This window comes from Zonotrichia albicollis, chromosome 28 (genome assembly GCF_047830755.1).
Source record: "Zonotrichia albicollis isolate bZonAlb1 chromosome 28, bZonAlb1.hap1, whole genome shotgun sequence".
NCBI classification, from domain to species: Eukaryota; Metazoa; Chordata; class Aves; order Passeriformes; family Passerellidae; genus Zonotrichia; species Zonotrichia albicollis.
The window spans coordinates 5,993,282-6,006,313 of NC_133846.1; the positions used below are offsets into that span (position 1 = coordinate 5,993,282).

The 13,032-nt window shown below is 60.7% G+C and overlaps 1 protein-coding gene across 3 annotated transcripts; it reads left to right on the forward strand.

Annotated features, from left to right (window-relative positions):
- The first annotated feature begins 3,915 nt into the window (after positions 1 to 3,915).
- Positions 3,916 to 12,894, forward strand: LOC102065723 (uncharacterized). Of its 3 annotated transcripts, none has more exons than XR_012577168.1 (15): positions 3,916 to 4,131; positions 6,444 to 6,588; positions 7,405 to 7,451; positions 7,807 to 7,895; positions 8,035 to 8,104; positions 8,384 to 8,459; positions 8,680 to 8,707; positions 9,303 to 9,443; positions 9,546 to 9,677; positions 10,482 to 10,629; positions 11,088 to 11,140; positions 11,656 to 11,706; positions 11,849 to 11,927; positions 12,018 to 12,131; positions 12,450 to 12,589. XR_012577168.1 is itself a non-coding variant. In XM_074528355.1 (15 exons), exons 2-15 carry the CDS (start codon positions 6,464 to 6,466, stop codon positions 12,607 to 12,609), a joined length of 1,317 nt encoding a protein of 438 aa, XP_074384456.1. In that variant the 5' UTR covers positions 3,917 to 4,131; positions 6,444 to 6,463; the 3' UTR covers positions 12,610 to 12,894. The 3 variants fall into 3 exon arrangements, 2 of the variants coding, with proteins under 2 accessions (XP_074384456.1, XP_074384457.1); XM_074528355.1 differs by having other exon boundaries at positions 3,917 to 4,131; positions 11,845 to 11,927; positions 12,450 to 12,894; XM_074528356.1 differs by having other exon boundaries at positions 3,918 to 4,131; positions 8,035 to 8,098; positions 11,845 to 11,927; positions 12,450 to 12,894.
- Positions 12,895 to 13,032: the final 138 nt, after the last annotated feature.

Genomic DNA, 13,032 nt, shown 5'->3' on the forward strand with positions numbered 1-13,032 from the left:
AAAATTAAAAACTACACTAAAAATAACATAAAATTAATAAAAAAGAAGAAAAATTAGGTAAAAAACAAAATAAAGGAAAAGACGAAAAGTGCCGTGAAGTAAAAGGCTGTAAAGTGCTGTAAAAGTTCCATAACGTGCCTTAAAGCATTGTAAAATGTCACTGTCGTAAAAGCTGCCGTAAATCGCGACTGTCGTAAAAGGTGCCATAAAGCAGCACTGTCATAAAACTGCCGCAAAGCAGCACTGTCGTAAAAGCGGCCGTAAAGTGCGACTGTCGTAAAAGGTGCCGTAAAGCGCGACTGTCGTAAAACTGCCGTAAAGCGCGACTGTCGTAAAAGGTGCCGTAAAGCAGCACTGTCGTAAAAGCTGCCGTAAAACAGCACTGTCGTAAAAGGTGCCGTAAAGCGCGACTGTCGTAAAAGCGGCCGTAAAGCGCGACTGTCGTAAAAGGTGCCGTAAAGCAGCACTGTCGTAAAAGCGGCCGTAAAGCGCGACTGTCGTAAAAGGGGCCGTAAAGCGCGACTGTCGTAAAAGCGGCCGTAAAGCACGACTGTCGTAAAAGCGGCCGTAAAGCACGACTGTCGTAAAAGCGGCCGTAAAGCGCGACTGTCGTAAAAGGGGCCGTAAAGCGCGACTGTCGTAAAAGCGGCCGTAAAGCACGACTGTCGTAAAAGCGGCCGTAAAGCAGCACTGTCGTAAAACTGCCGTAAAGCGCGACTGTCGTAAAAGCGGCCGTAAAGCGGGACTGTCGTAAAAGGTGCCGTAAAGCGCGACTGTCGTAAAAGATGCCGTAAAGCACGACTGTCGTAAAACTGCCGCAAAGCAGCACTGTCGTAAAAGCGGTCGTAAAGCGCGACTGTCGTAAAAGCGGCCGTAAAGCAGCACTGTCGTAAAAGCTGCCGTAAAGCGCGACTGTCGTAAAAGCGGCCGTAAAGCAGCACTGACGTAAAAGGTGCCGTAAAGCAGCACTGTCGTAAAAGGTGCCGTAAAGCGCGACTGTCGTAAAAGGTGCCGTAAAGCAGCACTGTCGTAAAAGCGGCCGTAAAGCGCGACTGTCGTAAAAGCGGCCGTAAAGCGCAACTGTCGTAAAACTGCCGTAAAGCGCGACTGTCGTAAAAGGTGCCGTAAAGCGCGACTGTCGTGAAACGTGCCGCAAAGCGGCATGGAAGTTACGTCATTTGGTTGGGCGCCGCCATCTTGTCCCCAAAGCACGTGCTCGCCTCGGCGCTTCCATCTTGCTGGAAACCACGTGTCGGCATGGGCGCCGCCATTTTACCGGAAACCACGTGTCGGCCTGGACGTCGCCATCTTGCCGGAAACCACGTGTCGGCATGGGCGCCGCCATTTTACCGGAAACCACGTGTCGGCCTGGACGTCGCCATCTTGCCGGAAACCACGTGTCGGCATGGGCACCGCCATTTTACCGGAAACCACGTGTCGGCCTGGGCGCCGCCATCTTGCCGGAAACCACGTGTCGGCATGGACGTCGCCCTCTTGCCGGAAACCACGTGTCGGCATGGGCGCCGCCATTTTACCGGAAACCACGTGTCGGCCTGGGCGCCGCCATCTTGCCGGAAACCACGTGTCGGCATGGGCGCCGCCATCTTGCCGGAAACCACGTGTGGGCACGGGCGCCGCCATTTTGCCGGAAACCACGTGTCGGCATGGGCGCCGCCATTTTACCGGAAACCACGTGTCGGCTTGGGCGCCGCCATCTTGCCGGAAACCACGTGTTTGCCTGGGCGCCGTCATTTTGCCGGAAACCACGTGTGGGCACGGGCGCCGCCATCTTGCCGGAAACCACGTGTCGGCATGGGCGCCGGCTTCTTGCCGAAAACCACGTGTGGGCACGGGCGCCGCCATCGTGCCGGAAACCACGTGTTTGCCTGGGCGCCGTCATTTTGCCGGAAACCACGTGTGGGCACGGGCGCCGCCATCTTGCCGGAAACCACGTGTCGGCATGGGCGCCGGCTTCTTGCCGAAAACCACGTGTCGGCATGGGCACCGCCATCTTGCCGGAAACCACGTGTCGGCATGGGCGCCGCCATGTTGCCGAAAACCACGTGCTCGCCTGGGCGCCGCCATCTTGCTCCAAATCACGTGACCACCGCCCCCCTAAGCCCGCCCACCGGCGTCACCGCGGCCCTGCCCCTCCTGCCCCCACCGCTTTCCCCCCCCGGTTCCCCGCGAGTGCGGCCGCTCCTGCCGCCCGCCCAAGCCCCCCTCGCCCCTTTTGCCGGCACAGCGGGGCCGGTGCTGGCTCGAGTCCCGTCGCTGCGGCGTCTCTGCAGTCCCATGCGGCTCCCGAATCCGCGGTGCCGAGCCCGCCTGGCGCGGCCGCGCTGGGTGCCCAGCGCCCCCTATGCACGCTGCCGCCCCTCCATCCCGGCCTTAGAGCGCACGCAGCGCACCCCGACCTGCACACGGGCCCGGCGGCATGGCAGCCGCCCACTGTTAACCCTGTCCCTGCCGCCGTTTCGGCGCAATCCCCCGGTCCCGGCACGGCACCGCTTGCGCTGGCACCGGGGCGCCCCAGCTCGCCCGGCCACCCCGTGCCGGCGCCGCGGCGTCCGCACCGGTGGCTGCGGCCCCTCCCGTGCCTGCCGCCGCTCCAGCGCCGCCCCTGCCCGCCGGACCAGCAGCCACCTCGGCTCCCAGCGGCTGCACGCCATGGCTCCCCCGCAGCAGCCTCACTCCGCTCCTCCCGCCACCCCGCGATCATCTCCCGCTGACGAGGCCGCCCCGCCGCCGTCCGTGGGCGCCTTCCCCCTCCTGCTGCCGCCGCTGCATGGCGGGCCGATCCGCGCCTTTCCCCCGGCAGCCTCTCGCTTCAAAGCTGCTGGGTGGCGCGGTTCCGCCGCCTGCTGCAACCACGGCCGTGCCGGAGCTCCCTTCCGCAGCCGCGGCCCCGTGCCCGCAGCTCCCCCCTCTCCCGCCCGCCATGATGGCTCCCCACGTTGCCCTAGAGCCACCAACTACGCATGCGCAGTTGCTGCAACCCGGCACTCCGCGCCGCCTCGTCGAACCACAGCGCTGCTTCCGGGATCAGCCGCACGCATGCGCAGTTCTATCTCCACGCCCCAGCACCACCTCGCCGCTGCTTTCGCCGCAGCTTTGGTGCAGCCCGGTCCCGGTTCCGAGCCGCTGCACGCCGCTGTCCGGCCACAGCCGGCATCCCCGTGCCCTGTCCCGCCGCTTCCGCCGCCACCGGGTCTATACACTGCACCGCAGCAGGCGAAAACTGCAGCGGCTTGCATGTATCCTTCCGCGTCTCTCCCTCTGCCGGAACTTGAGGAGCCGCGCACCGAGAGATCCCTCCGCAGCGCGATACCTGATATCCCTCCGCGTTTTCGCATTCCGCACTCACAGCACCGAGTGGGACTACTTTGTGTCACGATCCGACCGCACAGCCACAAATGAAGGAGGTTGGCAGCACAGAAATCTTCACTTTTGACTCCTCTTGACCCTTTCAAGAACTTTAGAATCCATCCTGAACGGCGCAGGGGGGCGGATGCAGCACAGAACGTCAGTCAGTCAATATTATTTATTTTTATCTGAATAAATAATAAATTTATTTATAAATAATAAAAAAAATATTTTTCTCTGAATTATATTTATCTATATTTATTTATTTATTTATTATAATAAATAATAAATAATATTCAGATCAGTCATATATGTATTTATATCTGAATTATCTGAATATTGTTTATTTTTTTTTATCTGAATAAAAAGAGCAATTTTCCTCCTTGTCTTTTTGGTGTTTTGGGGGGATTTGTTTTGACTACAAACTTTTAATCATAAGACAAGAATTGTGTTCTCTCTCGGTGGCTGCCAGGTTGCTGTCAGGCAGGGAAGCCACAGAAAGGTGGATTTGAGGGAGGGCTAGGTGCTGGTTTGTGGCTGTAAATCCCAATTGCTGCATCAGTGTCGGGCTGAGCAGCTTTCCTTCCCAGCAGTGAATAATCCAGATGAGCACGCTGTGATCTGAGCTCAGCTCAGCTCCAGGTGCCCTGGGCGGTGCTGCTGCAGCCGAGGGGACCCGGCTGGAAGGGGACAGGGGACAGAGGTGCAGCCCATGCTGGCACCCACCCCCGGGGCTGCAGATCCCCCTGCAGGCTCTCTGAACAGGTCTGTGCCATCCTGCCTTGGGGCCCTGCCATTCCCGGATTGCACCCACGCTTTAGCTTAAAAATAAGAATGCCTAAAACCCCCTGCGTTCTTTTAGTAAATGCTTTAGTAAATGTTTCTAGTAAATGCTTGTAGAGGCTCTCTGAACGGGGTGGTTGTGAACAGGGCATTGCCCTCCTGGCTGTGGGAGGGGACAGAGAGGACACCCAGGGACCCTGGGCTGTGTCCCTGTGTCTGTGTGTCCCACGGAGCAGCCCTGGGATGCCAGGACACCGGGCAGAGGGCACTGATGTGCCAGCTGGGGGTCTCTGTGAGGGTGTCCCACCTCCACTCCCCCCGGTTTGTCACCCCTGGGGCTGCTCTCGCTCTGGCACAGCCTGGGCACAGCCTGTCGGGCACTGGAGATGCTGTTTGCAGGGCTGGAGGGTCTGCAGCCCCCAAAGTGAGGGGTCCCTGGGCATGGGGGGCAGCAGCAGCTGCTGAAGGTGGAGCCCGAGCCGCTGTAAGCTCATTAGGGGAGGAAAGAAAGCGGCTTTAGGATCTGAGCAAAGGGGTTGGAGCACTGGGGGGATGGTGGGGCTGCTGAGAGGGGCGGGAGGAACGGGGGTCCTGGGCAGCATCACCGAGCCAGGGGCTGCAGGGGCTCCTCATCAGCCGTTCTGGATTATTCTCGTGCTGGGACCCCAATAAAAGCACGGGGGGGATCCCGAACTGTCCTGGCTGTTCCCACCCTGCTTGCAGGGTCTCCTGATCAGCCGTTCTGGTTTATTGTGGTGCTGGGACCCCAATAAAAGCACACGGGACCCCCATCTGTCCCGGCTGCCTGCAGGGGCTCCTCATCAGCCATCCCGGTTTATTCTGGTGCTGAGCCCCCCATGACAGCACAGGGGATCCCCACCTGACCCTCCTGCCAGGGGGATGCTGGGGCTCAGCTCCGCGGTCACAGTGTCACAGAGGGATCGCTCCTGCTCTCCCCCGGCTCTGTCGCCTCCCGGAGCGGGTGCGGGACCTGGCAGCGCTTCCCCGGCCACCTGCAGCCCCGCTGCCCGCCCCGGCCGGCGCGGGGAGCTCCCGGCGCTCTCATGCATCTCCTTTAAAGGCCTTCTGTGCTCGGGCTCGGCCCCGGCCGCTCCGAGCGCCGCAGATGCGGCTGCTCTGCCCCGCGGGAGCCCCGGAGCACGGACAGGGCCGAGTGCGGGCTCCGAGCCGGGCGCCAGCATCTCCCTGCGCTGCTCGGGAGGAGCTCAGGCAGGTAACGATGTCCCGGGAGCGTTCGGGCTGAGGGAGAGCCCGCTCCGGCTTCTCGGGGGGTTCCTGGTGCTACACCAGCCGTGTGTCTCGTTATCTTTGCCATCTGGAACACAGAGATAAGGAGCGGGTGTCTGCTCGTTATCTTTTCCATCTGGAACACAGAGATAAGGAGCGGGTGTCTGTGGGGAAGCCGCAGCCGGCAGGGGCTGCCGCTGCTGTGATGGATTGAGAGCTCTGCAGCCGGGACCGGCCCTCCGGAGCGCTCTGGTGTGATGAGTTTGGGTGATCCCACCCCGAGCCCCTGGGTGGAGTTATCAGCGATAATTCCCGCTGTATAGGTGTGAAACGGGCTGGCTTTGAAAGGTGCCAAGCGCTGCTTTTTACACCTTCACCAGAGCTGAGCGGGCACCGGGTGATGCTGAGCTGGGCCGAGGTTTGGACACGCACTTCAAGCAGCTCTCTGTCCCCCTAGATCTCTCCTGAATTTCTTGTCCTGGACAAAAAAAATCCTCCTTCTGTCCCAAATCTGCAAGTCCATGGGCACCGGGACAGTCCCTTCAACCCTGGGTTGGGAGAGGGACTTTGTGAAATTCCTGCGTCCCTCTCTGACTCTTTAAACACTGTAAAACAGCTTAGATGGGTTCTCCAAGCTCCCTTATGTTTGGAAATGTTTAATATTTGTCTCTCGGGGAGCTCGGGGGCTGTCAGGGACAGAGACTCCAGGTCTGCAGCCTGGAGAGCAGGGGTTGCTGCAAATCCATTCCCCTCCATGAACCTGACCCACACCACAAACCCCAAAATGAGGATTGCCCTGGGGGAAGGAAATGGGGGTGGCAGCAGGGCAGTCCCCCCTCTTGTATTGAATTGAATTTCTTCTTTTCCTCGCTCCTTGCCCGCCCAAACCCCTCAGCCCCCTCCCCAATCCCACTCGCCCTCCCCACCTCTTTTCCCACAGTTAAGCAGAGCAGCTCGGAGCTCCTGCTGGGTGAGAAAACGCTTTAAAAATACAACATTTAGCGGCGTTCTCCGCCTGCGCCGGCTAATGCGGGTCTCTCCCATAGGTGAGCTCTCCTGGAGCCCGATGAAGCCGCTCGGAGGGAACTCGGCGGGACAGGGGGAGGAGGAGGAGGGACAGGGACCGGCCCCGGGGCGGCGGCGGCGGCAGCGGCACCGGGCGAGCGGCCGGCCCAGCCCCTCGCCGCGGAGGTACGTGCGCTAAAAACTCCCCCGGAGACGGTGGCGAGGATGGCACAGCCATGGCAGTGCCAGGCAAGGGGCACTGAGCATCCTTGTGGCACCGCGGCTCCTTCTCCGGCTCTCAGGCTCGCCAGGAGGAGAGGGAGAAGCTCTGCTGCAGCCCTTTCCAGAGCCGGGGAGAGAAGTTTGGGGGTCAAACCCTCTCCCAGCTGGGTTCAGACCCTCTCCCAGTTGGGTTCAAACCCTCTCCCAGTTGGTCAAACCCTCTCCCAGTTGGGGCTCAAACCCTCTCCCAGTTGGTGCTGGGCTCCAGAGGGCTCTGTGCACAGCAACCCCTGTGCCCTGCCCTCCCTGGTGTCCCCCAGCATCACTGAGCAGGGATGCTGCAGAGCTGCCAGACCTCCTGGCACCCAGGACAGGGTTTTGGGGTGATAAACTGTCCCAGTGCTCTTTTAGGGTTGCCTGCCTTGCCCATGGGGTGCTGTGAGGTTGTGCCTGGCTGGGGTCTGGCTGTGTTTGTTGTGGTGCTGGAAGGGACCGGCTCACAGCCGGAGCAGAAAAAAAAAAAAAAAAAGAAAGAAAAAAAAAGGGAAAAAGCCGTGCTGAGCACGGCAGTGGCTGCTGAGTACGGCAGTGGCTGCTGAGTACGGCAGTGGCTGTTGGTGACTCATTGCTGGCTGGAAACGGCCCCGGCGGCGGTAGGAGCAGTGGAGGATGCTCGGGAAGGAGCCAGGTCCGGAGCAGCCCCAGGGGGGAGCACGGGGGGTGGGATGCTGCCGATGCCTCCTGAGTTCCTCCAGGGCTTAGCCGGGATTCCCTCCGCAGGGAGCAGCAGGCAGAGCTCCCCGGGCTCCCCCCGTCTCCGGATGAAGGTAAGGGCAGCCCGGGATGGGCTCACAAGGGTGGGGTTTCCACCAGCAGCAGGAGGGTTCCCCTGGCCTGGCAGCTCCTGCCTGCAACCCCCTGGGACCCCAAGCCTACCCCATCCCCTGGGTTTGCCTCACCAGCTGTACCCCACCCTCTGCACTGCATCCATTGCCCTCCTCCCCTGCCCTGGCCCAGCTTGGCTCCAGCTCCCTGAGTCCCACAGGGATATTTTGGGGGGTGCCTGGCAGTCCCTTGGCAGCCTGCAGGCTGCAGAAGTGCCAGTGGCAGTTTTGGGGGTCTCTCCTGAGGTGGTGTCAGGCTGGGAGGGGTCCCTGCTGCCCAGCTCCTTTCTGTCCCCAGGCAGGATGAGCAGTGCCCAGGGACAGCCAGGTGGGGATTTGGATTTGGATTTGGCCAGGAGCGAGCAGAGCGTGGAGCAAACCAGCCAGGTGAGATGGAGGGGAGGGGACAGCTGGGGACAGACCCTGCCTGGTACCTCGGGCTCAGGCAGGCCCCAGCCTCTCTGTGCTGCTCCTCTGGGGTGCTGTGCAGAGAGGATTGCCCCAGCATCCCCTTTGTGCCTCTCAGGAGCCGGGCAGGGCTGGGCAGGAGCAGCCTGTGCACCCTGGGGACAGTGACAGCACTAAAGGAGGTGAGGGTGAGTCCCCATCCCACATCCCAGCTGGGCCCCCTTTGGGGGAGGTTTGGAGTAGCTGGGGATGAGCATGGGAACGTGTTCTGATGGAATTCATCTCCCCTGGTGGGGACATGGGCAAGGGGAGATGGCCTGGGGGGAGCCAGAGCCCCCCTGATGCTGGGGGAAGGATTGGGAGGGTTCCAAAGCATGGGCAGCACCCCCAGGAGGGCAGAGGGAGGAGGGAAGGCCCAGGGAAAGCCCTCATGTGTGGTCTCCTGTGGCCCCACTGCCTTCCTGCAGATGCAGAAACCCTGGAGGAGCCGCTGCTGAGCCTCCCCAGTGAGCTCTCAGTGCTGGACAGGCTTGGCTTGCACAGGTAAGAGCAGGGAGCACCTGCATCCCCCAGGGCAGGGGGGTCCCAGGGCACAGCAGGGCTCAGAGATTGGATTTCCATCCTTTTCCATTGCACAAGAGCTGCTGCCCACACAATGGGCACCTGCCTTCCCCCTTCTCAGGGTGGCTGGCACCCCTGGGAGCAGGGCAAGGGCATTTTCAGCCTGCAGCCCCCATCCCTGACAGCACTTCTCTTTCTGCAGGGTGGCTCTGACCGAGCAGGATCTGGAGGTGAGGGCTGCTGGGGGCCCTGGGTGGGCTGGGGAAAGGGGACACCAGGACGGGGACACCGTGCTGGCTCACTGTGCCATGGCTGTGCCCTGCTCCCTCAGGCACCGCAGGGCCCTGGCAGCCACCTCCCAAACCCTTTCCCAGAGATGCTTTTGGCACTTGGAGGCAGCTGCGTTTCCATGAGCGTGTCCTCTGCGTGCCCAGCAATCCCACAGAGTGCTCTGCAGTGCTGAAGGGCGCCCTTGGCCCGGGAGCCTCGCTAATAAAAATCATTTCCCTGCGAGTGCCAGGGCTGAGTCAGGCTCAGCCACCAGCCAGGACCCAGCGAGGGCAGGCAGGGCTGGCGTCTGCCCGGCTGTGCTCTTGCCAGGAGGGCTCAGGATCGTTATCAGCTGCTGGGGGGCGTTATCAGCTGCATCTCCCTGGGGACTGTCCCCACTTGCAGCAGCCTAAGGGTGCTGGGGCAAGGCAAGGGCTGATTATCTTCACTGCCCTGATGGTGGCATGCTGGGAGGTCTGTCTGTGCCTTGAGGACAGCTGCACGTGGCCCTGGTGGCTTTGCTTCTGCCCCTGTGTCCCACCTGTCACCCTGCAGGCAGCCTTTGCCCACCTGGCCCTGGCTTTTCGCTGCGACGTGTTCACCCTGCAGCAGCGGGTGCAGGTGGAGAGACGGGCACGGGATGCAGCGGAGGAAAACATCCAGGAGGAGCTGGGGCAGTGCCGGGCTGCCCTGGAGGTAGGTGGGCACCAGGGCAGGGGGCTGGCACGTCACCCAGCCCCAGAGGGGTGTGGAGAGCTCAGAGTGGCGGCTCCAGCAGCTCCATCCTTCCCCCCACAGAGGCTGGGCCGATCCTGTGCCAGTGCAGGCTGCAAGGAGACGCTGGAGCAGGTGCAGCACAACCTGGCCGTGCTGGCAGCAGCTGTGGAGAGGGCAACCAGTGCTGCAGAGAAGCTGGGGGCTGTGCACCAGGTGTGTCACAGCCCAGTGTGGGAGCGATGGAGGTGCTACAGATGGGCTTGGGGATGGTGAAGCCCATGGGCTTGCTGGGGTTTGTTCCTCCTCCTCACATTTCTTGACCTCACTTTTGTGCTTAGCAGGGTGCAAGGGATCCATCCACCCACCCCTGGGAGTGGGAAGGGGATGCACCTTGGCCAAGGCTTTGCACAGGCACGCGGGGCTTCAAGCAGCTCTCTGTCCCCCTAGATCTCTCCTGAATTTCTTGTCCTGGACAAAAAAATTCTCCTTCTGTCCCAAATCTGCATGTCCATGGGCACCGGGACAGTCCCTTCACCCTGGGCTGGGAGAGGGACTTTGTGAACTTTCTGCATCCTTCTCTGACTCTTTCAACATTGTAAAACTAAATGGGTTCTCCAAGCTCGCTTATATTTGGAAATGTTTAATATGTGTCTCTCCCTGGCACTCCCTGTGTACTGGAGCCTTAGGCAGAGCCCTGTTGGCTAGGGCATACAACTGTTAACTATCATGGGATCAAAGCCCATCTGTCCAGTAAATGGAAGGTCCTAGCTTAATGAAAGCACCTAAGTTGCATTTAGGGGATGCAGGGTAATGGCCTGTGGACTTTAGCAGAAACTAAAAGGGTTTTTAACTCTTGTTTAAGGCTTTGAAGACCTTCAGTTTAGGTAATCCTAAATTTCTTAGATAATGGTAAGGATTACAGGGGAGATAGGAAGGACTCCCAGGACGGGGAGGGACTGGCCGGGCTGGCTCCTATGGAGGTTTAGGAGCCCTGATCCCCATCCTGGCTGGCTGCAGGAGGCCAGGATGAGCCGGGCAGCAGAGGTGATGGTGCAGCACGTGGAGAACCTGAAGCGGCACCACCAGCGGGAGCACGCGGAGCTGGAGGAGATGAAGCGCCTGATCCAGCAGAACTCCCGCAACCGGCAGCTGGCAGAGAGCCAGGGTGAGGTGGGCTCTGCCCCCGGGGCTGGGCATGGCTGGCACACTGCAAACCTGCAGCACTTGGCCCCCAGCCCCTCTTTGGGGCAGTGTGACCCCGCACTGCAGAGCCAGGGGTGCTGTGAGCTGAGGAGTGCTGGGGGGAGCAGCTGATGGGGCAGTGAAGGGAACAGCTGGGGCCACTTGTGAGGGGACACTGGGACAGCAGATCAGTGTGGCAGCAGGTGCTGGTGGCCACAGAGCCATAACCCAGCTGGGAATGCAGGGCAGGGGGGCCCATGCACAAAAAGGACTCTGTTCCTGAGCACCAAACCCCACAGGTGCCACTGTGTCCCCTTCCCTGGGCACCACCTGTGCCAAGCACAGAGCACACGGCCAGGACAGCTTTGTGTCTGTCTGTCTGTGCATCAGCCCCATCCTTGTGCTGGGGGATGATGTAAGGCAGCTTTTCTCTGCTCTCAGATGATGTGGAGCCACGGCTGAGACCTCACCCCCTGAAGAGAACTTTCCAGCAGGTAACTGGTCCCATTTTGGGAGTCTTGGAGCCACTGCCTGCCCATGCCCTGCTGCCCTCCCTCAACTGACTGTCCCCACACACCCCCTTGTCCCCAAACAATGCCACTGCAGCCAGCTGCTTGCTGCAGGGAAGATCTGCTGGGATGAAGCAGAATGCAGCTTCAGAGAGCTGTTGGTAGACAGACAGGATGCCCAGCAAGCTGAGGGCTGCCTGTGCAAGAGATCTTGGGCAGATCCTTCTTCCATTACAGGGTCACAGGCTTGGCTGTTCTTTAGCACCTCCTTGAATCCCACACTGATCCAGAGGTAGGGCAGGGGGTCAGGCAGCCCCAGCAGCAGAAATGACAGGCACAAACCTCTTGGCTTTGACCTTCCCTGGCTTTCCAGCTTCCCCTCAGCTCCAGGGGGAGCTGGCAGTGTCCCATGGTGTCCCTTACCCATGCTGGGGAGGTGATGGGGAATGAAGAGGTGAGAAGCAGCCGCACAGAGCTCACCCTCACCCCCTCTGTTTCAGGGGTCTGCCCGCCGCAGGGTCAGCATCGCTGTCATCCCCAAGCAGCTCCTGGTAAGGACGTGTGGGGTGGGGACAGCCAGAGGCCTGGGTGCCACTGGGGCTGTGTCCCCTCTGACAGCAGCTGTGTCCCCAGCCTGGGTGCCACTGGGGCTCTGTGTCCCCACTGATGCTCCCCCCTTGTGTGCCCAGCCAGGTGCCAGCCCTGAGAGCCGAGCAGCCCCAGCAGGTGACCTGGAGCCAGAGGGTGCCCAGCGCTGGCCCAGCACCCCCAGGTAACTGCGCTGGGTGGCTGGGCAGCCCTGGCACAGCTGATCCAGGTGTCCCCATGTGGCACAGCACTGACCCATCCTCTCCCTCCCCAGGAGTGAGCTGGAGCCACAGGGCCAGCACAGCGCTATGACTGGGAAGCAGGTGGCAGAGGCAGAGGGCAGAGGATCCAGCACAGGGAACGAGGAGCCAGAGCAGCTTGGGATGACGTGAGCAGCACCCTGGGTGTGCCCAGCATCCCCCCGTGGCTGCTGGCCTCTCTGTGCTCCCTAAGTGGCCAAAACTTGGGCAGGGGATGGGGGGTTTAGGGGTGAAAAGCTGGGGTGTTGTTTGGCTGCCTCAGCTCAGCCCCACCAAGGCTCAGTTTTGCCCATGCCCTCCTCAGGCTTGTTCACTTGGGCTTGTAAAAGGTTTGCCAGGGAGTTTTGGGGCTGAGTTAAACATCCTCCTTGTCCCCAGCTGGGGTGGAGGTGGGATTTGCCCTCTCCCTTACGGATGACAAATGTCCCTGGTCACCTTCTCCCCAGGTCCAAGGGCTCTGGAGAGGAGCTGTGGCGTCCATGGCTCTTCCTCCCACAGCACTACTGGGTTTTCTTCTGGCTGCTTCTGCTGAGCATCGCCTTCCTCCTCCTCGTCCGCGTCCTGGAGCTGCAGAGGCTGCAGCCTGCAGCATCACCCAAGGCCTAGCTGGACCAGGGAGGGGGAGCTGAGAGCCATCTCTGCTCCTTCCCCACATCCCAACACAGCAAACCCCTAGAATAATAAAATGGGAGGAAAAACGGGGGAATTGTAATGGCGGAGCAGGGGCTAGGATCTAAGGCAGGAGCTGTGGTAGGATCTAAGGTAGGGTTGGCATCTCCATGTAGCCATGAAGGGCTCAGGGGGCTGCAGCACCTCCATATCACCACGAAGGGCTCAGGGAGCTGCAGCAGCTCTCACTGATGCCATGAGTTGCCTGTTCTCAGCACCTCCATATAACCATGAAGGGCTCAGGGAGCTGCAGCAGCTCTCACTGATGCCGTGAGTTGCCTGTTCTCAGCACCTCCATATCACCACGAAGGGCTCAGGGGGCTGCAGCAGCTCTCACTGATGCCGTGAGTTGCCTGTTCT